The sequence below is a fragment of the Ornithorhynchus anatinus genome, chromosome 1 (assembly GCF_004115215.2).
Source record: "Ornithorhynchus anatinus isolate Pmale09 chromosome 1, mOrnAna1.pri.v4, whole genome shotgun sequence".
Taxonomy (NCBI): domain Eukaryota; kingdom Metazoa; phylum Chordata; class Mammalia; order Monotremata; family Ornithorhynchidae; genus Ornithorhynchus; species Ornithorhynchus anatinus.
Window position 1 is genome coordinate 107,525,067 of NC_041728.1, and position 24,537 is coordinate 107,549,603.

The window sequence follows — 24,537 nt, forward strand, 5'->3', positions numbered from 1 at the left end:
TATCCCCCCAGCGCTTAGGATAGTGCTTTGCACATAGTAAGCGCTTAACAAATGCCACCGTTATTATTATACAAGGTAATCAGGTTGGACACAGTCCTACATGGGGCTCACAGTCTTAATCCCCATTTTGCAGATGAAGTAACTGAGGCACAGAGGAGTGAAATGACTTGCCCCAGATCATACAGCAGAAAAGTGGCATAGCCGGGATTAGAACCACATCCTCTGACTCCCAAACCCGTGCTCTTGCTATTAGGCCATGCTGCTTCTTTTTTGGGGAAATGGCTCTAAGCGGGACCCTCTAGAACTGTGAGCTTGCTGTGGGCAGGGAATGTGTCTATTGTTGTATTGTACTCTCCCAAGCACTTAGAAAAGTGCTTTACACACAGTTAGCGCTCAATAAATAATGAATGAATAAATGAATGACCCTCAGTTTCCATGAGAACAGAGCCACTCCCTAACTGGCCTCCAGGTCACAGATGTCTGAGAGGGTGAATGGAAGAGAAGGGGCAGAGCCTATGGACACTCCCAGGTCCTAATGGTCCACCACCTTCCCCTTGTTTTTTGTTTGTTTGCTTATTTCTTAAGGGCTTTTTGTTTGTCTGCTTAAATGGTATTTGTTAAGGGCTCACTATGTGCTAGGTATTATCCTAAGTGCTGGGGTATTTACAAGGTAATCAGGTTGGACACAATGTCCCACATGGGGCTCACCGTCTTACTCCCCATTTTACAGATGAAGCAACTGAGGCTCAGAGAAGTGAAGTGACTTTGCCCAAGGTCATCCAGCAGTCAGGTGGAGGGGCCGGGATTAGAACCCAGGTCCTTTTACTCCAAGGCCCAAGCTCTTTCCACTAGGCCACGTTACTTCTTATTTTGTTTCCATTGCTGCCCCCCAAAACTGCTCAGCAGCTTCCCTCAGGGATGACAAGGGCAGCCCAACGCACCGGTCCTTAGAGGGGAGGAAGCTGGCACGGACCCTCTCCTCAACATACAGGAACATACCACCTCTTCTCTCTGAGACGTTTTCAAAACGATGACCCTGACCCGGCACCAGCGGTGCTTACACAACTTGCGTTTTTCCAACTTTGTCTTCCCTTCCATCACAGATAATCTTCAGATGGTGGAAGATTACCCTTCGAAGTCAGGTCCAGATGAACAATCCTGGAGAAGTTAAAGAGTCTCATCATGACTTCTTGGATGATGCAAGTCTACAAGGTAAGATATAGAATAGGTAATGTGTCTACTATGATTCTCTACTCAGCCAAAAAAACTCTGGGATCACAGAGGGGTGCTGGGTGCCATATTACTCTGGACAATCATAATAATTATAATAATCATAATGATATTTGTTAAGCACGTACTGTGTGCCAAACACTGTACTAAGCACAGGGTAGATATAGGTAGATATAGGAGTAGATAAAGGTAATCAGCTCCCATATAGGATTCTTGTTTAAATAGGAGGGAGAACAGGTATTGACTCCCCATTTTACAGATGAGGGAATCGAAGCCCAGAGAAGTTAAATGACTTGCCCAAGGTCACACAGCAGGTAAGTGGCAGAGCCAAGATTAGATCCAGGTCCTCTGACTCAGATTTAGCCCAGATCTCTGAAAGAAAAACAACCCCAAATTTCAGTTGACTTCAGTCAATCAATCAATGGTATTTATTGAGCATTTTCCTTGTGGAGAGCACTGTACTAAGCATTTGGAAGAGAAGCAACGTGCCTCAGCGGAACGAGCATGGGCTTGGGAGTCAGAGGTCACGGGTTTGAATCCCAGCTCTCCCACTTGTCAGCTGTGTGACTGTGGGCAAGTCACTTCACTTCTCTGTGCCTCAGTTCCCTCATCTGTAAAATGGGAATTAAGACTGTGAGTCTCAAGCGAACAACCTGATTACCCAGTGTCTACCCCAGTGCTTAGAACAGTGTTCTGCACGTAGTAAGCACTTAACAAATACCAACATTATTATTATTATTACAGTACAACAGAATTAACAGAAACATTCCCTGCACATAATGTGCTAACAGTCTAGTCAGCCAATTGTATTTATTGAGCACCTACTGTGTGCAGAGCACTGTACTAAGTGCTTGGGAGAGTACAGTATAATAATATAAAAGACACATTGCCTACCCACAGCGAGCTTACAATCTAGAAGAAAGGGACATTAACATAGACTCTAGACTGTAAGTTCATTGTGGGCAGGGAATGTGCTTACTGTTGTATTGTACTCTTCCAAACGCTTAGTACAGTACTTTGCACAAAGTAAGTGCTCAATAAATATGATTGAAAGAATGAATAAACAAGTAATTTATAATACATAATTTAAAGTTATGTGTACGTACATAAGTGATGTGGGGTTGGGCCTGAGGTGAATCTCAAGTACCTAAAGGTCACGGATCCAAGTGCAGAGATGACACAGAAGGGAGAGCAAGCTGGAGAAAAGAGGGCTTAATCAGGGAAGGCCTCTTGGAGGAGATGTGAACTAAGTATGACTGAAGGTGGGGAGAGAGGTGGTCTCGCATATAAGCAGCGTGGCTCAATGGAAAGAGCACGGGCTTGGGAGTCAGAGGCCATGGATTTGTATCCCGGTTCTGCCACTTGCCAGCGGTGTGACTGTGGGCAAGTCACTTAACTTCTCTGTGCCTCAGTTCCCTCATCTATAAAATGGGGATGAAGACTCTGAGCCTCACGTGGGACAACCTGATTACCCTGTATCTATCCCAGCGCTTAGAACAGTGCTTTGTACATAGTAAGCGCTTAACAAATACCAACATTATTATTATTATTATTATGGAGGAGAAGGGAGTTCCAGGCCAGAGGTAAGATGTGGGAAACGGGTCAGCAGCAGGATAGACGAGATCAAGGTACAGTGCGTAGCTGGTGCTAGAGGAATGAAGTGTGTGTACAGTCTGGGCTGTAATAAGAGATGAGTATGGTGAGGAGGGAAGGGACAAGCTGCCAGAATGCTTTAAAGCTGGTGGTAAGGAGTTTGTGTTTGAGGGGTAATAATAATAATAATAATGTTGGTATTTGTTAAGCGCTTACTATGTGCCGAGCACTGTTCTAAGCGCTGGGGTAGACACAGGAGAATCAGGTTGTCCCACATGGGGCTCACAGTCTTAATCCCCATTTTACAGATGAGGTAACTGAGGCACCGAGAAGTTAAGTGACTTGCCCAAAGTCACACAGCTGACAAATGGCCGAGCCGGGATTCAAACCCATGACCTCTGACTCCAAAGCCCGTGCTCTTTCCACTGAGCCATGCTGCTTCTCGGGTAGTTAGGTGGGCAGCCATTGGATGTTCTTGAGGAGTGGGGAGACATGGACTGGACATTTTTGTTGAAAATTGATCTGTGTAGCAGAGAGAAGTAGGGAGATACAGCAGAAAGGGAGGTTGGTGAGGAGGCAGATGCAGTAGTCAAGGAGGACTATGGTAAGTGCTTGGATAACAAATGCCATCATTATTATAATTATTATTATTATCAGTGTGATAGCAGTTTGGATAGAGAGGAAAAGGCAGATTTTAGCAATGTTGTGAGGGTAGAACTGACAGGATTTGGGGACAGGTTGAATATCTGGGTGGAATGAGAGAGAGGAGTCAAGGACAATGTCAACGTTATGGGTTTGTGAGATAGGGAGAAGACTGGTATTGTCTACAGCCACGTGAAAGACAGGGGGAGGACAGGGTTGGGTGAGAAGAAAAGGAGTTCAGTTTTGGACATGGTTAGTTTGAGGTGTCGGTGGGACATGCAGGTAGAAATGTCCTGAAGGCAGGAGGAAGAGCAAGACTGCAGGCAAAGGGAGGAGTCGGGGTTGGAGATGTAGGTCTGGGTATCATCCGCATAGAGATGGTAGTTAAAGCCTTGGGAGTGTAGATGGAGAATAAAATGGGATCTAGAACTGAGCCTTGAGGGACCACTGCTGTCACAGAGAGGGAGAAAGAGAAGGAGCCAGCAAAAGAAACTGAAAGAGAGTGGTCAGAGAGGTAGGAGGAGAACCAAAAGAGGACAGTGTCAGTGAAGTAAAGATTGGATAAAGTTTCAAGGAGAAGGGGATGGCCTGCAGCATTGAAGACAGTTGAGAGGTCTAGAAAGATTAGGATAGAGTAGAGGGCATCAGAGAGAAGCAGCGTGGCTCAGTCATTCATTCAATAGTATTTATTGAGCACTATGTGCACAGCACTGTACTAAGCGCTTGGAATGTACAAATCGGCCACAGATACAGTCCCTGCCCATTGACGGGCTTACAGTCTAATTGGAAAGAGCCCAGGCTTGGGAGTCAGAGGTTCTAATCCTGGCTCGGCCGCTTGTCATCTGTGTGGCCTTGGGCAAGTCACTTAACTTCTCTGTGCCTCAGTTACCTCGTCTGTAAAATGGGGATGAAGACTGTAAGCCCTACATGCGACAACCTGATTACCTTGTATCTACCCCAGGCTACCTGATTAACTTGTATCTAACCCAGCGCTTAGAACAGTGCTTGGCACATAGTAAGTACTTAACAAATACCAACATTATTATTATAATTATTATTATTAGATCGGTGTGAAGAAGGTCATTGGTTACCTTAGGGAGGGCTATTTCTGTGGAGTGAAGAGGACAGAAGCTGGATTGGAGGGGATCTAGGAGAGAATTGGAGGAGAGGAAGTGGAGACAACACATATAAAACAGTTCTCTCAAGAAATTTGGAAATAAATGATGAGGGAGATGGAGTGATAACTGAAGGGAACTGTGGGGTCAAGGGAGGGATTTTTTTAAGGATGGGGATCTGTAAGCATGCTTGAAAGCAGTGGGGAAGAATCCTCTGGAAAGTGAAGAGTTGAAGATGGTAGTGAAGCAGAAAAGAAGGAAGGGGGTGAGTATTTTAAAAAGGTATGCAGGGATACAGTCAGAAGTACAGGTGGAGGGGCTAGATTTAGAGAGGAAGCGAGAGATAGCTTGAGTTGAAATATAGGGAGAGTGGAAGAGGGTGAAGGTGGAGCAGGAGATTGGAGAGGAGTAAGGAAGATTTTAGGGAGATCATGTGTGATGGTTTCAATTTTGTTGATGAAGTATAATAATAACACTTAACTATGTTAAGCACTTAACTATGTGCCAGGCAGTGTACTATATAGCCAAGTCACTAGGGGAACGAGATGGTGGGGGCCAGAGGACAGGAAGTTTGAGGAGGGAGTTAAATGTCTGGAATTAGTGGCGAAGGCAGAGGGTATGTTATGAATTAAGAAGGAGAAATATTGTTGTCAGGGAATAGAGAGGGCCCAACTGAAGCACATATGAATGAATTTAAGTTGGACAAGGTCAGAGAGATGTCTTTATTTCTGCCAACAGTGCTCCACTGCTAGGGCACAGGAGTGGAGGAAGCGTACTGTGGAGGTGATCCAGGGTTGCGGGTTAGTGGTCCGAGATTGGCCAAAGGACAGGGGAGCAAGGGAGTTGAGTTCAGTGGAGACGGTGGTGTTGAGTGCTTCGATCTGTGCATCAGGAGAAGGTAGTTTGGTTATGGAGACAAAATGGGGTAGGATGACTATAGAATACTGTGTCCAATCTGATAAACCTGTATCTACCCCAGCATTTGGGACAATACTTGACACATACTAGGGAGCTTAACAAATACCATGAAGAAATTGGAGGGGATCAAAAGAACAGAGCTGTCTGTGGAGGGAAAAGGACAGATTTGCGGTAGGTGGGTGTAAGGGAAAGAAAGGAGGTGAGGGGGTTCTGGTCTGACTGAGGACTTTCAGAATTGGTGAGGGTACAGATTGTATAGTTACTAGAGATTATAAAATCAAGTGTACACCCAGGGTCAATGAGTGTGTGGGGTAGGGTGGAGTCAGAGGCCATTGGGGTAGAGGAGTGAGAGGAGGTGGATAGTGAGAGGATCATCGGGGACAACCACAGAGATGTTTCATATGGATCCCAGGAGTCAGTGTAATAATGATAATAATAATAACGGTATTGGTTAAGTGCTTACTATGTGCCAGGTACAGTACTAAGAGCAATGTAGACATGGAGAATGAGAGAACTGATGTGAGAGAGAGAGATCAAAAGGTTCAGAAAGTTGGAAGGGGGAGGTCTGAAGGGTGGAAGATGACCATGACTTGTAATTGTAGTGGGTGGTAGAGGTGGATGATGTGGGCTTCAAAGAAAGGGAAAGAGGGGAATCATTCATTCATTCTTTCAATAGTATTTATTGAACGCTTACTATGTACAAATCTACATCTCTGCCCCTGTCCTCTCTCCCTCCCTTCAGGCTTGTATCTCCTCCTGCCTCCAGGATGTCTCTACCTGGATGTTTGCCCGCCACTTAAAACTCAACATGTCCAAAACTGAGCTCCTCATCTTCCCACCCAAGCCCTGTCCTCTTCCTGACTTCCCTATCATCATGGATGGTACGACCATCCTTCCCGTCTCTCAGGCCTGCAACCTCGGTGTCATCTTTGACTCGGCTCTCCCGTTCACCCCACACATCCAATCCGTCACCAAAACCTGCCGGTGTCACCTTTATAATATCACCAAGATCTGTCCTTTCCTCTCCACCCAAATGGCTACCTTACTGGTACAGGCTCTCATAATATCCCAGCTGGATTATTGTGTCAGCCTTCTCTCTGATCTACCTTCCTCCTGTCTCTCTCCGCTCCAGTCTATTCTTCATTCCGCTGCCCGGCTCATCTTCCTGCAGAAACGCTCTGGGCATGTCACTCCCCTTCTTAAAAACCTCCAGTGGTTGCCCATCGACCTCCGCACGAAACAAAAACTTTTCACCCTAGGCTTCGAGGCTCTCCATTCCCTTGCCACCTCCTACCTCTCCTCCCTTCTCTCTTTCTATTGCTCACCCCGTAGGCTCCGCTCCTCTGCCGCCCACCTCCTCACCATCTCCCTTTCACCCCTATCTGGCCATCCACCCCTGGGCCTCCTCCCACAGTCCTGGAACGCCCTCCCTCCTCACCTCCGCCAAACTAATTCTCTTCCCCTCTTCAAAGCCCTACTGACAGCACACCTCCTCCAAGAGGCCTTCCCGGACTGAGCTTCCTCTTTTCCCTCTGCTCCCTCTGCTGCCCCTCTACCCCCCCTTCACCTCCCCTCAGCTAAGCCCCCTTTCCCCCCTTTCCCTCTGCTCCTCCTCCTCTCCCTTCTCCTCCCCTCAGCACTATGCTCATCCGCTCATTTGTATATGTATTTATTACCCTATTAATTTTGTTAATGAGCTGTACATCCCCTTAATTCTATTTATTTCTATTGTTTTTGTCTGTCTCCCCCGATTAGACTGTAAGCCTGTCAGTGGACAGGGATTGTCTCTATCTGTTGCCGAATTGTACATTCCAAGCGCTTAGTGCAGTGCTCTGCACATAGTAAGCGCTCAATAAATGCTATTGAATGAACTACGTGCAGAGCACTGTACTAAGTGGTTGGAATGTGCAATTCAGCAACAGATAGAGGCAATCCCTGCCCAATGACGGGCTCACAGTCTAATCAGGGGAGACAGATGGACACAAACAAGAAAACATAATCACGATAAATAGAATCAAGGGGATGTACACCTCATTAACAACATAAATAGGGTAATAAAAATGAGCACAGTGCTGAGGGGAGGGGAAGGGAGAGGGGGAGGAACATAGGGAAAGGGGGCTTAGCTGAGGGGAGGTGAAGGGGGAAAGAAGGAGGGAGCAGGGAGGGAGCAGAAGGGAAGTCTGGGAAGGCCTCTTGGAGGAGGTGAGCTCTCAGTAGAGCTTTGAAGAGGGGAAGAAGGTTAGTTTGGGGGAGGTGAGGAGGGAGGGCATTCCAGGACAGTGGTAGAATGTGAGCCAGAGGTCGACACCGGGATAGGCATGAATGGGGGATGGTGAGGAGGTGAGTGGCAGAGGAGCGGAGCATGTTGGGTGGGCAGTAGAAAGAGAGAGGGAGGTGAGGTAGGAGGGGGCAAGGGGATGGAGAGCCTTGAAACCCAGAGAGTTTTTGTTTCGTGCGGAGGTTGATGGGCAACCACTGGAGAGTTTTAAGGAGGGGAGTGACAGGCCCAGAGCGTTTCTGTAAGAAGATGATCCGGGCAGCGGAATGAAGGATAGACTGGAGTGGGGAGAGACAGGAGGAAGGAAGATCAGAGAGAAGGCTGACACAGTAATCCAGCTGGGATATTATGAGAGCTGGATATTATGATATTATGAATCGGGGAGGTGGGATGGTGTGAAAGCGGCACTGGGGCACGAGAAGGAAGCCAATTCCTCCCTCTTTCCCAGTGAGTCTCGGGGAGTGGGAGAAGATAAGATCCCCCTCTAGTGAGAGCGGCAGGGGAGACGGTGTCATGTGGGGAGAGCCATGTTTCAGTGATGAGGAGGAGCCAGGAACTGGGCCAGGAACAAGTTAAGGTTGAAGGGAATCTTCCCTAGGATGCAGGGGGGTTCCACAGGCCACACTTGTGGGAGGCTGAGGGGAGGGTGCATGGGGTGGGGAAGGGGAGAGAAGTAGAGAGGGTTTGAATAGGAGTGAGATGGTGGGGGTCAGTGTTGGGAAAGGGGGATGAGGAGGGGTGCTGGAACAGGATGACTGGGATGGGGCCAGGGAGAGAGGTGGGGGTGGCGCAAGGAGCGGGGAGGGGTTGGATGGGAGTTCACTAAGGAGGGCCGGCCTGTGAAGAGGGGGATGAGGAGGGTACTGAGTGAAGGGGGGTCCAGAAGGGGAGGATTAAGGACACATGGAGGGGATGGGGCATGAAAGAAAATCCAGAACTGCAGCAGTTGATCCATAGACCCAGTGGTCAACGTAGGTTCCTCTAGTAGATGGCAACTCAGCGGCTCTGGGAAATCCACGAGTTCTGTCCTAAATCAATCAATAAGCATGGCCTAGTGGCAAGAGAACGGGCTTGGGAGTCAGAGGACGTGGGTTCAAATCCTTCCTCTGCCACTTGTCAGCTGTGTGACCTTGGGCAATTCACTTAACTTCTCTGTGCCTCAGTTATCTCATCTGTAAAATAATGTTGGTATTTGTTAAGCGCTTACTATGTGCAGAGCACTGTTCTAAGCACTGGGGTAAACACAGGGGAATCAGGTTGTCCCACGTGGGGCTCACAGTCTTAATCCCCATTTTACAGATGAGGGAACTGAGGCACAGAGAAGTTAAGTGACTTGCCCACAGTCACACAGCTGACAAGTGGCAGAGCTGGGATTCGAACTCATGAGCCCTGACTCCAAAGCCCGTGCTCTTTCCACTGCGCCACGCTGGGGGATCAAGACTGTGAGCCCCAGGTGAGAAATGGGCTGTGTCCAACCTGATTACCTCATATCTACCGCAGTGCTTAGAACAGTGCCTGGCACATAGATAAGTGCTTAACAAATGCCATCGTCATCATCATCAAATCAGTACAGCGTGGCCTAATGGATAGAACACGGACCTGGGAGTCAGAGGACCTGGGTTATAATCCTGGCTCCGCCACTTGTCTGTTGTGTGACTTTGGGCAAGTCACTTCACTTCTCTGTGCCTCAGTTCCATCATCTGTAAAGTAGAATTAATAATAATAATGTTGGTATTTGTTAAGCGCTTACTATGTGCCGAGCACTGTTCTAAGCGCTAGGGTAGACACGGGGGAATCAGGATGTCCCACATGGGGCTCACAGTCTTAATCCCCATTTTACAGATGAGGTAACTGAGGCACAGAGAAGTTAAGTGACTTGCCCACAGTCACACAGCTGACACGTGGCAGAGCTGGGATTCGAACTCATGACCTCTGACTCCAAAGCCTGTGCTCTTTCCACTGAGCCACGCTGCTTCCCAATTAAGACTGTGAGCCCTACAAGGGATAGGGTCTGTGTCCACCCCAGTTAGCTTGCATCTACCCCAGTGTTTATAACAGTACCTGGCATATAGTAAGTGCTTAACAAATACCACAATTATTATTATTATTTATTGAATGCTTCCTGTTTAAAGATCACTGTACTAAGCGGTTGGGAGAGTACAACAGAATTAGCAGATATGTTCCCTGCCCATAATGATCATGCAGTCCATAAGGGGAGACATATTAATATAAATAAATATTTCTAGTATATAATTTTGACATATTTACATAAGTGCTGTGGGCTTGGGGGTGAAGCGAATTTCAAATGCCCAAAGGTCAAAAATCCAAGTGCAGTGTATCGCTCTATTAGTGAGTCATTAAAGGGGCTGCTCAGAGTGAATGGGCAAGAGCTATCAATTCATTACTTGTAATAGGCAGTTGATGATACGTCGTTATTACCCTTGTGAAGTACCCTAAAGCATGAGGTTTCAGAATGCAGAAATGATTGCCATTCTCTCAATTCAACTTTTCCCCCACCCCCAAGGCCAGAAGGCCCCAAGCAACACAGCCCAGGATTCTGTCTCTGACACCGGCTTGGCCAGTAGGGGAACCATGGGATACTTGCTCTCCAGGGCACCCTTCATTTATAAATGTTGGTATTTGTTAAGCGCTTACTATGTGCAAAGCACTGCTCTAAGCGCTGGGGGATACAAGGTGATCAGGTTGTCCCACATGGGCTCACAGTTTTAATCCCCATTTTACAGATGAGGTAATTGAGGCACAGAGAAGTTAAGTGACTTGCCCAAAGTCACACAGCCGGCAAGTAGCGGAGCCGGGATTCGAACCCATGAATTCTGACTCCCAAGTCCGGGCTCTTTCCACTGTGCCACGCTGCTTCTCTTTATATCAATCAATCAATCAATCAATCAATTGTATTTACTTAGCACTTAATGCATGCAGACCACTGCACTAACTGTTTGGGAAAATACAATATAACAGAGCTGATAGATACATTCCCTGCCCGCAGCAAGTTTCTATCTGTCACTTATCTTCAGTCTAGAGTGTAAGCCTTTTTTTCTTTTTAATGAATTTGTTAATAATAATAATTATAATAATAATAATGTTGGTATTTGTTAAGCGCTTACTATGTGCAGGACACTGTTCTAAGTGCTGGGGTAGATCCAGGGAAATCAGCTTGTCCCACGTGAGGCTCACAGTTAATCCCCCTTTTTCCAGATGAGGTAACTGAGGCACAGAGAAGTTAAGTGACTTGCCCACGGTCACACAGCTGGCAAGTGGCAGAGCCGGGATTTGAACCCATGACACTGACTCCCAAGACTGGGCTCTTGCCACTGAGCACACTGCTTCTCTAAGTGACTGCCATATGCCAGGCACTGTACTTACTGGTCTCTTTATTCATCCCTATTTCCAGGCCCACTAGTGCAGTGCTCTGCACACAGTACACACTCAATAAATAGCGTGGCTCAGTGGAAAGAGCCCGGGCTTTGGTGTCAGAGGTCATGAGTTCGAATCCCAGCTCTGCCACTTGTCAGCTGTGTGACTGTGGGCAAGTCACTTAACTTCTCTGTGCCTCAGTTACCTCATCTGTAAAATGGGGATTAAGAGTGTGAGCCCCACGTGGGACATCCTGATTCCCCTGTGTCTACCCTCTCCTCCCTTCTCTCTTTCTACCGCCCACCCCCCACGCTCCGCTCCTCTGCCTTCCACCTCCTCGCCGTCCCTCGGTCTCGCCTATCCCGCCGTCGACCCCCGGGCCACGTCCTCCCGCGGTCCCGGAACGCCCTCTCTCCTCACCCCCGCCAAACTGATTCTCTTCCCCTCTTCAAAACCCTACTTAAAACTCACCTCCTCCAAGAGGCCTTCCCAGACTGAGCTCCCCTTCTCCCTCTACTCCCTCTACCGCCCCCCTTCACCTCTCCGCAGCTAAACCCTCTTTTCCCCCCTTTCCCTCTGCTCCTCCCCCTCTCCCTTCCCATCCCCTCAGCACTGTACTCGTCCGCTCAACTGTATATATTTCCGTTACCCTATTTATTTTGTTAATGAATTGTACATCGCCTTGATTCTATTTAGTTGCCATCGGTTTTTACGAGATGTTCTTCCCCTCGACTCTGTTTATTGCCATTGTTCTCGTCTGTCCGTCTCCCACGATTAGACCGTAAGCCCGTCAAACGGCAGGGACTGACTCTATCTGTTGCCTACTTGTTCATTCCAAGCGCTTAGTACAGTGCTCTGCACATAGTAAGCGCTCAATAAATACTATTGAATGAATGAATACCCCAGCGCTTAGATCAGTGCTTGGCACATAGTAAGCGCTTAACAAATACCAACATTATTATTATTATTAAATACGATTGAATGAATGAATACTTTGTGGACAGGGAACCTGTCTCCCAACTCTTATATTGAACTCTCCCGAACGCTTACTACAGTGCTCTGCACACAGAAAGAACTCAATTAATACTATTGATTGGTGGGTTGATTGAGTCTCCCCCAGTGGTGATAGAGAAGCAGAGAAGGGCAGGGGCAAAGAGAGAATGAGAGACAAAAGCAGCTAGTTAGCTGATAGTTATGGTGTCTGTGAAACAGTTACTGGGTGTCAAGTACCAGAGCAGATACAACTAAAATACAAGATAATCCAATCAGGCACAGTCTCTGTCCCTTACAGAAGCATTCATTCATTCAATAGTATTTATTGAGCGCTTACTATGTGCAGATCACTGTACTAAGCGCTTGGAATGTAAAATTCGGCAACAGATAGAGACAGTCCCTGCCCATTGATGGGCTTAGTCTAATCAGGGGAGACAGGCAGACAAAAACAACAGCAATAAATAGAATCAAGGGGATGTACATCTCATTAAAACAATAGCAATAAATAGAAGCTAGGTGATGTACATCTCATTAACAAAATAAATAGGGTAATAAAAAATATATACAATCGAGCGGTCGAGTACTGTGCTGAGGGGAGGGGAAGGGAGGAGGGAGGAGCGGGGGGGGGGTTAGCTGAGGAGAGGTGAAGTGGGGGTAGAGGGGGAGCAGAGAGAGCAGAGGGTAAAGGGGGAGCTCAGTCTGGGAAGGCCTCTTGGAAGAGGTGAGCTCTAAGTAGGGCTTTGAAGAGGGGAAGAGAGTTAGTTTGGCAGAGGTGAGGAGGGAGGGCATTCCAGGACAGCGGGAGGACGTGGACCAGGGGTCGATGGCCGGATAGGCGAGAACGGGGGACAGTGAGGAGGTGGGCGGCAGAGGAGCGGAGCGTACGGGGTGGGCAGTGGAAAGAGAGAAGGGAGGAGAGGTAGGAAGTGGCAAGGGGATGGACAGCCTTGCAGCCTAGAGTGAGAAGCAGCATGGCTCAGTGGAAAGAGCACGGGTTTAGGAGTCAGAGGTCATGGGTTCTAATCCCGGCTCTGTCACCTGTCAGTTCTGTGACTTTGGACAAGTCACTTAACTTCTCCGTGCCTCAGTTACCTCATCTGTAAAATGGGGATTCATGATAACAATAATAATAATAATAATAATAATAATAATGTTGGTGTTTGTTAAGCACTTACTATGTGCCGAGCACTGTTCTAAGTGCTGGGGTAGATACAAGGGAATGAAGTTGCCCCTCGTGGGTCTCACAGTCTTCATCCCCATTTTACAGATGAGGGAAGTGAGAAGTTAAGTGACTTGCCCAAGGTTACACAGCTGACAAGTGGCGGAGCCGGGATGATAACCCACGACCTCTGACTCCCAAGCCTGGGCTCTTTCTATTGAGCCACATTACTTCTCTAAGAGGGACAACCTGATTACCCTGTATCTACCCCAGCACTTAGAACAGTGCTCGGCACATAGTAAGCACTTCACAAATACCAACATTATTATTATATTTATTATTATTATGTGAAACTCAGACTAAGTGGTAGGGAAAGCAGGTATTTTATCCCCATTTTATAAATAAGGAAACGGAAGCCTACAGAGGTTAGGTGACCCGCCCATGGTTACACAACAGGCCAGTGATAGAAAAGCATTGATAAATCAATCAATCATATTTATTTCATGCTTATTATGGACAGAACACTGTAATAAGCACTTGGGAGACTACAATATAACAGAGTTAGAGGACATATTCCCTTCCCACAAAGAGCTTACAGTCTAGATGGGGAAGCAGACATTAATATAAATAAATAAATTAGGGATATGTACATTAAGTGCTCTAGGCCTGAGGGAGGGGTGAATAAAGGGTGCAAATCCAAGTGACACAGAAGGGAGTGGGAAAGAGGAAATGAGGGCTTAGTCGGGGAAGACCTCTTGGAGTTGTGTTTTTAATAAGATTTGAAGGTGGGCAGAGTGATTCCAGAGGCAGGTTGAGAACTCAGCTCTCCTGATTCCCACCCCAGTGCGGTTTCCGTTAGGCCACACTGCCTAAACAAGACCCTGCTGTTTGTCAAGGATTTTACTCATTATTACTCTGTGTGCCTTTGGCAGTTCCCTTTAGCCCTTATCAGTAACTTGTCTTGTGTTGTCCCCATTTATGCCTGCCCCAACAGAGCAAATCTTTGGAACGTTTCCCAGGCAGTGTTTGTTTTGGGTTTGACCTTCCTGATGGAGAGGCTGGAGGAGTTAAGCTGAAATGTTTCCACTGGATCAGACGGGGAGCTGGAAATCATGGAAGAGGAGGGGGCAGGGAGAGACAGAGAGCAGAAAATAATCAAACAGCAGAAGCAGATGTAACAGGGTTCCTTCCAAGAAGAGAGATCCCAGGAGCAGGAGCAGGAAGGAAGAGGAAGGAAAAGAAACCAGAAAGTAGGAGCAGCTGGGACCCGAGGAGAGGCAGCGGGCCAACACGATAGGGGAAAGACACACGTGTTCCAGAAGACTAGAGGAGACTTGCTGCTTGGTCAGAGGATTACCCACAAAGTGTTTTAGTCATGGCGGAGGAGAAGGTTCAGTACGTCTGCTTGTTCTTAACCTGGTTCCTGTGTTGTTCCCCAGAAGCAGAGCAGAGTTCAAGAGATTGTCCTGGCTGGAGTGAGCCCTCCCCCGGGTGTCACAAGGCCTAGAGCGGACTGTGATATAATGCTTCTCTATCACCAGCCTTGGCACTGGGCAAAAGTTCCTTTCTTAACTGGCTCCCCACATTTTTCATCCTCTGTGGGAGGGGCCGGGACTAGCTGGAGAGAAGAGACAACAGTGATGATCATGCTTTTGACTTCTCTCTAATCCCAGTCCAGATTGCTCTGATATTTGGGGCCAACGTGCTGGACTACGCCTTTAATTTGTGCCGGGGAAAATTTGACTTCCTTGAACGACTCCCGGACCCTCTGCTCCTGTGCATTGTTTCGTACCTGGACCTCGAAGACCTTGCCAGACTTTCTCAAACGTCCCACAGGTTTAAAAAGGTACAACCCTTATTTTGTCCGTGGCTAATCGTGATTCCAGGGTGTTGGGAGAGGTCAGACCTGCTTGGCTGAGTCCTGTCCCTGCCCCAGGGCTGCTCTGAGGACCAAAAGTGCTTGGTTTAATAGGCCCCAGGTTGATCTCACTTCCTCAGCATCTCCACAAGCCGCAGGGAAGCACCTGGTAATTTGGAGAATAATAATAATGGTTGTGGGATTTGTTAAGTGCTTACTATGTTTCAAGCGGCATGGCCTAGTAGATAGGTCATGGTCCTGGGAATCAGAAGGACCTGGGTTCTAATCTTGTGGTCTTTCCACTAAGTCACGCTGTCAATCATATTTACTGAGCGCTTACTGTGTGCAGAGTGCTGTGCTAAGCACTTGCAAGAGCACAATATAGCAGATGCTTTTCCTGTCCACAACGAGCTTACAATCTAGAAGGGGAGACAGACTTTAATATAAATAAATAAATTACAGTTACGTATATAAGTGCTGTGGTGCTAGGAGGGGAGTGAACAAAGGGAGCAAGTCAGATTGACACAGAAGGGAGTTGAAGAAAAGGAAAAAAGGGCTTAATCAGGGAGGACCTCCTGGAGGAGATGGGCCTTCAATAAGGTTTTGAAGGCAGGGAGAGTAATTGTCTGTTGGATATGAGGAGGGAAGGCGTTCAGACCAGAGGCAGGATGTGGGCGAGAGGTCAGCAGCGAGATAGACAAGATTGAAGTACAATGAGAAGGTTGACATTAGAGGAGTGAAGTGTGCCGACTGGGTTGTTGTAGGAGACTAGTGAGGTGAGTAAGGAGGTAAGGAGAGGGCGAGGTGATTGACTGCTTTAAAACCAATGGTGAGGAGTTTCTGTTTGATATGGAGATAGATCGGCAACCACTGGGGGTTCTTGAGGAGTGGGGAAACATGGCCTGAACATTTTTATAGAAAAATGACCTGGGCTACAGAGTGAAAGAAGTTAGGGCTCCTCCCCTCAGGAGGTGTGCAAAGTGTGCAGAGAATTATATTGAGTGCCTCTGGGTGCAAAGCACTGTTCTGAGCACCTGCTCTGTGCAAAGCACTCTCCCAGGCTCCTCCTGTGCATACAGCGCTGAACTAACCAGTAGTCAGTCTGAAAACAACCAAAGTCACGTTTCAAGCAAAGGCCAATAGCACAGTGCCTGCTCCAGTGGAATAACCATTAGTGAAGAGCGGTTTAAAGTCCTTGAAAAATGCTGCTATTTGGGCTGAGTGCTTTTGAAAAATGCTGTTACTGATGATAACATGTCAAGATACAACAGCATGGCCAGAGCAGTGTTTGGAAAGCTGGAATACCGATTCTGAAAAGAAAAGGAAGAATAGGGGAGTCAGCCTAAAGGTAAAGATGGCCATCCACCACACTGTTATCACAGCATTGTTATCAGCTGGGAGGTATGGACACCATTCAGATGACATATAAAACACTAATAATAAGTTGGCACTTGTTAAGCTCTTATTGTGTGCTAGGCACTGTAATAAGCACTGGGGTAGATACAAGCAAACAGTCTCTGTCCCACACAGGGCTCCCATTCTCAATCCCCATTTTACAGATGAGGGAACTGAAGCCCAGAGAAGTGAACTGACTTGCCCAAGTTCATATAGCAGACAAGTGGCAGATCTGGGATTAGAATCTAGGTCCTTCTAACTCCCAGGCCTGTACTCTATCCAGTCTGAAGTAAAAAACTGGCATCAGATGACACTATTTCATCCTGGACACCAACTTCCGGCAACACTGTGCAATCACGGGCACTGCAGCAAAGAGCTCAGCTGGAATGGTAATAATAATAATAATATAATGGTATTTTGAAAGCGCTTACTATGTGCTTGAGTACTGCACTAAGCACTAGGGTGGATACAGGAAAATAAGGCAGGCATAGTCCCTGTCCCACATGGGGTTTACAGTTAAGTAGGATGGAGAACAGGTATTGAAACCCCATTCTACAGGTGAGAAAACTGAGACCCAGAGAAATTAAATGACTTGCTCAAGGTCACACACCAGACACGTAGCAGAGCTGGGTTTAGAACCCAGTTGCTCTGACTCCCAGAGTTGTGCTGTTTCCACTAGATCAGGCTGCTTCTCAGTGATGGTGCAGTCATTTAGTACAAATGGATAATAAGGATTCCCAAGATAATCTTCCATGGATAGTTCAGTACCGGAGTCCACTCCAGAGCATCCACAGGAAAAGGTAAAAGGTACTGAGGGACACTCTCTGAATCAGACATGCTCCATAAATACCAGCGATCAGCTGTTTGTTGTTCGGGATGGATCGTCTTGTCGTTGTGGGCGGAGAACGTGTCCGTTATATTGTCATCTTTTACTCTCTCAAGCGCTTAGTACAGTGCCCTGCACACAGTAAGCACTCCATAAATACAGATTGATTGATTGATTGATTGATTGATCGGTGCCAGAGCTGCCATTTGGCTGCTCCATCCTTTGAGGACAAATGCAGTGGCACAGAGGAGAGATGGCTTTGGTGGAAGTCACTGTCAAGTGTGCAGAACAACCAGTGTGCACAGACCCTCTTGTGCACTGTCTGCAGCCTGCCTTGGGCCTCAGGCCCTGGCCAGCAGATGAAATGGCACCTCAAATTCCACAGGAAGTGACGTGATCAAGACTTTCCTGTTGCATTTTTTTTTTGTGGTATTTGTTAAGCACTTACAATGAGCCGGGCATTGTACAAAGCATTGGGATAAATACAAGCTAATCAGGATGGACACAGTCCATGTCCTACATGGGATTTACAGTCTTAATCTCCATTTTACAGATGAGGTAACTGAGGCACGGAGAATAATAATAATAATGATATTTGTGGTATTTATTAAGCTCTTACTATGTCCCAGGCACTGGACTAAGCACTGGGGTGGATACAAGCAAATGGGGTTGGTCACAGTCCCTGCCCCATGTGGGGCTCCCAGTCTCAATCCCCATTTTACAGATGAGGTAAGTGAGGCACAGAGAAGTTAAGTGAATGGCCCAAGGTCACCCAGCGCACCGTCTATTCACCCTACCCTCAGCCCCACAGCACTTATGTATGTATCTGTGATTTGTTCATTTTTATTAATGTCTGTCCCCCCGTCTAGACTGTAAACTCCAAGTGGGCAAGGACTGTGTCTACCAACACTGTCATATTGGACTCTCCCAAGCATTTAGTACAGAGCTGTGCACATAGTAAGCTCTCAACAAATAAGATTGAATGAAGTGAGAGCCAGGTCATTGGAGGGAGAGAGCATTAAAGGAGGCTGGACCTAGTGAGATAGGGAGTGGATCATGAATCCTGATTTTGCTATAGCAGTAGTGATAGTTTTTATTAAATGCTTACTATGTGCAAAGCACTGTACTAAGTGCAGGGGAAGGAGTATACAAGTGGGAATCAGACACAGACCCTACCCTCAAGGGGCTCACACTCCTTGAACAATGTCCTGCTTATTAACCTCAAGCCCTCAAATTCTGTCATTGGTCCAAATCGCCTCACTAGCCCCACATGAAGGAATGGGAGTTACGGTCAAAGAAAATTGTTTAAATGATCCACAAGATCATTTGGTTAATGAAGGGAAAACATCATTATCCAACACCTTACCAACGCAAATACGCTAGAAACCAAGTATTTTGAAGTTCTTAAATATGGCACGCTTTCTGGATTGGTCCCTTGTGGAGGAGTTTGCAACATTTGAGTCTCTCCTCACTTTCGCATGAGAAGCAGTGTGGCTCAGTGGAAAGAGCATGGGCTTTGGAGTCAGAGGTCATGGGTTCGAATCCCGGCTCTGCCACTTGTCAGCTGTGTGACTTTGGGCAAGTCACTTCACTTCTCGGTACCTCAGTTACCTCATCTGTAAAATGGGGATTAAGACTGTGAGCCCCACGTGGGACAACCTGATTCCCCTGTGTCTACCCCAGCGCTTGGAACAGTGCTCGGCACATAGTAAGTGCTTAACAAATACCAACATTATTATTATTATTATTCGCCAAACTAATTCTCTTCCCCTTCAAAACCCTACTGAGAGCTCACCTCCTCCAAGAGGCCTTCCCAGACTGAGCTCCCCCTTTTCCCTCTGCTCCCTCTGCTCTCCCTCTACACCCCTCTTCACCTCCCCTCAGCTAAGCCCTCTTTTCCCCCCTTTCCCTCTGCTCCTCCCCGTCTCCCTTCCCCTCCCCTCAGCACTGTCCTCGACCGCTCACCTGTTTATATTTTCATTACTCTATTTATTTTGTTAATGAGATGTACATCACCTTGATTCTATTATTTTGTTAATGAGATGTACATCTCCTTGATTCTATTTATTGCTATTGCTTTAATGAGATGTTCATCCCCTTGATTCTATTTATTGCTATTGTTTTTGTCTGTCATTCTCCCCCGATTAGACTGTAAGCCCGTCAAAGGGCAGGGACTGTCTCTATCTGTTACCGATTTGTCCATTCCAAGCGCTTAGTACAGTGTTCTGCACATAGTAAGCGCTCAATAAATACTATTGAATGAATGAATGAATGAATGAGTCTTGCAACTCTTTTGGAGGTTTTGCCTGTGCTGATTAGCAAACAGCTTTCAGCTCCCATCAGTGAGCTTTTTCTCCCTGCCTGGGGTTGTTCTTGCACTGAACAGCTTCTGCTACAGTTATCTCCTAATCTGATCAACCATTACTCCTACTCTAAGGCCTAAATATAAACATGGCCGGGGTTTACAGTGATGTCAGCTTCCTTCTCCTTGGGCAGCCCTAATAAGGGGTAATCATCAGTTATTCATATTTATTAAGAGTTTATTGTGTGCAGAGCACTGTACTAAGTGCTTGGGAGAGTATAATGTACCAATATAACAGAGTCGTCAGAGCTTACAGTCTAGAGGGCAGATTTGGCTAACCAACACCTCCCATTCCTCTCGGGGACAGCTATGCCTATGATGCTCATAATCCTTTTCTTGTATTAGTACAGTGCTCAGCACACAGTAAACACTCAATTTTTACTGATGGATTGATTGATTACTAGAGATTTTCAATCACCAGATTTCAAAATTAAATGGCCTCAACCCCCCCAAATTGCATTGGGCTTATTATGTGCCCAATGGGAAGCAGCGTGGCTCAGTGGAAAGAGCTTGGGCTTTGGAGTCAGAGGTCATGGGTTCGACTCCCCGCTCTGCCACTTGTCAGCTGTGTGACTGTGGGCAAGTCACTTAACTTCTCTGTGCCTCAGTTACCTCATCTGTAAAATGGGGATTAACTGTGAGCCTCATGTGGGACAAGCTGATGACCCTGTATCTCCCCCAGCGCTTAGAACAGTGCTCTGCACATAGTAAGCGCTTAACATATACCAATATTATTATGTGCCAAACACTGTAAAATTATGTGCCAGACACTGTACTAAGCACTGGGGTAGATACAGTCTCATCAGGTTGGACACAGTCCATGTCCCACATGAGGTTCATGTCTTAATCCCCATTTTGCAGATGAGGTAACTGAGGCACACAGAGGTCAAGTCACTTGCCAAGATCACACAGCAGATAATGGAGGATCTGGGATTAGAATCCAAGTCCTCTGACTCACGGGTCCATGCTATATCCATGCTATGCTGCCTCTCAAAGGTTGTCAACTTTGTTCACCAAAATTCACCCAATAAGACTTGAAGGCAGGTTGCTTCCTATCAGAACAGATCCTGCCATTCTCTCTCTTTAGAACATCACGTACAGTCAAGCCTACCGTCTCCTCTCAGACCACCTTCCGCCAGTTCAGCGCCCTTGTTAAATTTTGAAACGTTTGGGGAATCCCTAACAATCACAGAACCCCTTAGACTAGAATGAGGCGGCATGGCTCTCACTTCGTCTTCTTGATGGCAGAGGGTTGAAGAGTTGAATCCGAACTGCTGGGTGTTTTTGCAGAACCGTGAGGTGTTTGAGAGCAGAATCAAATCAATTTATCTGTTTGTTTCCATGCTAAGTATTTGGAAGAAAGCACCGCAGCCTCGTGGAGAGAGCACGGGCCTGGGAAAATCACTTAACTTCTCTATGCCCTCAGTTTCCTCATCTGTAAATGGAGATTCAATCCCTACTCTCCCTCCTACTTGGACTGTGAGCACAACGTGGGACAGAGATTAAAATTGTGAGCCGTATATAGGACAGGGATCGTGTCCAACATGATAAGCTTGCATCTCCCCCAACACTTAGTACAGTGCCTGGCACATAGTAAGCGCTTAGCAAAAAACCTAACAAAAATACCATTAAAAAAGGGATTGTGTCCCACCAGATTACCTTCTATCTACCGTAATGCTTAGTACAGTGTTTGGTCCATAGTAAGCACTTAGCAAATACCACAGCGATTATTACTAGTATTAATAGTAGAGGTAAAAGAGTATTCTGTCATGGCAGTGGCTCAACTGGTAATGTTGCTCTGTCTCTCGTTTATTTCTTTTCCCTTGGGTTTAAATAGATATTTGTCTTGGAGACTCCATGTGTGCTTGTTATAGCAGATGTTGGCTTCTCTGAGGTGAGGGACATGGGGAGAGCCGGAGCCCTGGGGAAAGCAATGAAAACAACTGCCACATGTTGGTGAACTGAGGAGAGAGATCTCAGAGTTGTTGAACATTCTTTTTAGGTCATTGGTCCAATGTTCAGCAGCTGGCAAAAATCAATACCAGACGTTGTCAGGAAAGGGAGAGAAAAAAAGGCAAAGACCAGAATTAGGGTGACAAGTGGAAAGGAATATAAGGTAGAGCTGCAAGTTTATACTCTGCACCACTTCCCCTATGTGTAATTTATTTCAGTGTCTGTGTCCCCCTAAAGACTAAAACCTCCTTGTCAGGCAAGAGATAGAAAAAAAAAGGCAGACTGGAAATAGGGCGACAAGTGAAAAGGAATATAAGGTAGAACTGCAAGTTTATACTCTGCACCACTTCCCCTATGTGTAATATACTTCAATGTCTGTGTCCCCCTAAAGACTAAAACTCCTTGTCAGGAAAGGGATAGAAAAAAAAAAGGCAGAGACCAGAAATAGGGCGACAAGTGGAAAGGAATACAAGATAGAACTGCAAGTTTATACTCTGCACCACTTCCCCCATGTGCTATTTATTTAAATGTCTGTCTCCTCCTAAACACCGAAAGTTCCTTGTGAGCAGGGATTGTGTCTGCCAACTCAATTGTGCTTTCCCAAGCACTTAGTACAGTGCTCTGCACACAGTAAGCACTGACTAAATACCACTGATCAGTTGTTTGATTGTGTGGGACCTCAATCTGGTCTCTCCACAGTAGAACTGGAAAAGGAACGGAGGACAACCAACATGATTAGAGCTCAATAAATATCATATATGATGGTGATGATGATGATGATCAAGGGGATGAAAAAGCTTCTATAAAAGGATGGATTGAAATAATTAAAAAAATCCTTGATCTGGAAAGATGCAAAATGAGAGCAGACAAGAATGAAGTTTACCAAATCAAGCAGGGTGTGGGGCAGGATGAACACACAATTATGACCCACCAAATCCCACAACATCAGGGAACAACCCGCTGAAGTTGGAGGAGTGAAAGTTCGAAACAGACAAAAGGAAACATTCTTCATCCAGTGGATAGAATGAATGGCATTTGTTACCATGATCATTCAGATATTATCAGTAGGCGCTGGGCAGATTTGGTTAAATACATACAAGGACAAGTGGTCCATTAAGAAGAGCAGTATGGCCTAGTGGCAAGAGCACAGGCTTGGGAGTCAGAGATCGTGGGTTCTAATCCCGGTTTCGCCACTTGTCTGCTGTATGACCTTGGGCGAGTCACTTAACTTCTCTGGGCCTCAGTTACCTCATCTGTAAAATGGGGATTGAGACTGTGAGCCCCACATGGGGCAGTCTGATGACCTTGTATTTTCTCCAGCACTTAGAACAGTGCTTGGCACATAGAAAGCGCTTAACAAATATCATAATTATTATTGTAATGGTTTACTAAAGAGAAAGTTGGCAATGGAGAGGAGAAAAATTAGGGATTTTAGATAATCCATTCCCCAGCCACAAGGGTGGGTGTCTGAGCATCCTGATGCCAATTGAGGCACTGTGTCCAGACCATCCTGTTTGGATGAACTATGGGCTTGTTTCTGGCCTTATGAGCAGTAACTTCTCTTTGCCTCAGTTTCTTCGCTTGTAAAATGGGGATAAAATACTCATTCTCCCTTCCCCTTAGACTATAAATCCCACAGGGGACAGGCAGAGACCTATTGTCTTGTATCTACTCCAGCACTTAGAACGGTGCTTGTCACAGAGTAAGCACTTTTTACAATTGTGAGCCCTCCCTGAGGGACAGGAACCATGGATCCCACCTGTGCATTCTTTCCTAACGCTTAGCACAATGCTCAGCACACATTCATTCATTCAATAGTATTTATTGAGCACTTACTATGTGCAGAGCACTGTACTAAGCGCTTGGAATGTAAAATTCGGCAACAGATAGAGGCAATCCCTGCCCATTGACGGACTTACAGTCTAATCAGGGGAGACAGACAAAAACAATAGCAATAAATAGAATCAAGGTGATGTACATCTCATTAACAAAATAAATAGGGTAATAAAAATATATATAAGTGAGCAGACGAGCACAGTGCTGAGGGGAGGGGAAGGGAGGGGGGAAGAGCAGAGGGAAAGGGGGGAAAAGGGGGCTTAGCTGAAGGGAGGTGAAGGGGAGACAGAGAGGCAGCAGAGGTAGCAGAGGGAAAAGGGGAAGCTCAGTCTGGGAAGGCCTCTTGGAGGAGGTGAGCTCTCAGTAGGGCTTTGAAGAGTGGAAGAGAGTTAGTTTGGCAGAAGTGAGGAGGGAAGGCATTCCAGGACAGCGGGAGGATGTGGCCCCGGGGGTCGACGGCGGGATAGGCGAGAACGGGGAACGGTGAGGAGGCGGGCGGCAGAGGAGCGGAGCGTGCGGGGTGGGCAGTAGAAAGAGAGAAGGGAGCAGAGGTAGGAAGGGGCAAGGTGATGGAGAGCCTCGAAGCCTAGAGTGAGAAGTTTTTGTTTCATGCGGAGGTCGATAGGCAACCACTGGAGGTTTTTAAGAAGGGGAGTGACATGCCCAGAGTGTTTCTGCAGGAAGATGAGCCGGGCAGCGGAATGAAGAATGGACTGGAGTGGGGAGAGACAGGAGGAGGGGAGATCAGAGAGAAGGCTGACACAATAATCCAGCCGGGATATTATGAGAGCCTGTACCAGTAAGATAGCCTTTTGGGTGGAGTAAGCCTTTAATAAATGCAGTTACTATTTCCACCAAATAACACTGCCGCTACTATTATTCTTATTGTTTATGATTATTGCTGCCTTACAAAAGAGGCACTGGGATGCTTGGTGTTGAGGAACAGTTTGTGCGGAAGTAAGCTTTAAAAACCCCTGCGAGCAAGCTCCCTACCAATAACCTCA

At 46.7% G+C, this 24,537-nt stretch overlaps 1 protein-coding gene across 1 annotated transcript in view; it reads left to right on the forward strand.

Annotated features, from left to right (window-relative positions):
• Window positions 1-24,537, forward strand: part of FBXO36 (F-box protein 36) — a 96,794-nt gene that overhangs the window by 71,862 nt on the left and 395 nt on the right. The window contains exons 2-3 of the mRNA XM_029062000.2: window positions 1,104-1,212; window positions 14,977-15,149. Coding sequence (XP_028917833.1) covers window positions 1,104-1,212; window positions 14,977-15,149 — 282 coding nt within the window. The remainder of the gene's footprint in view (window positions 1-1,103; window positions 1,213-14,976; window positions 15,150-24,537) is intronic.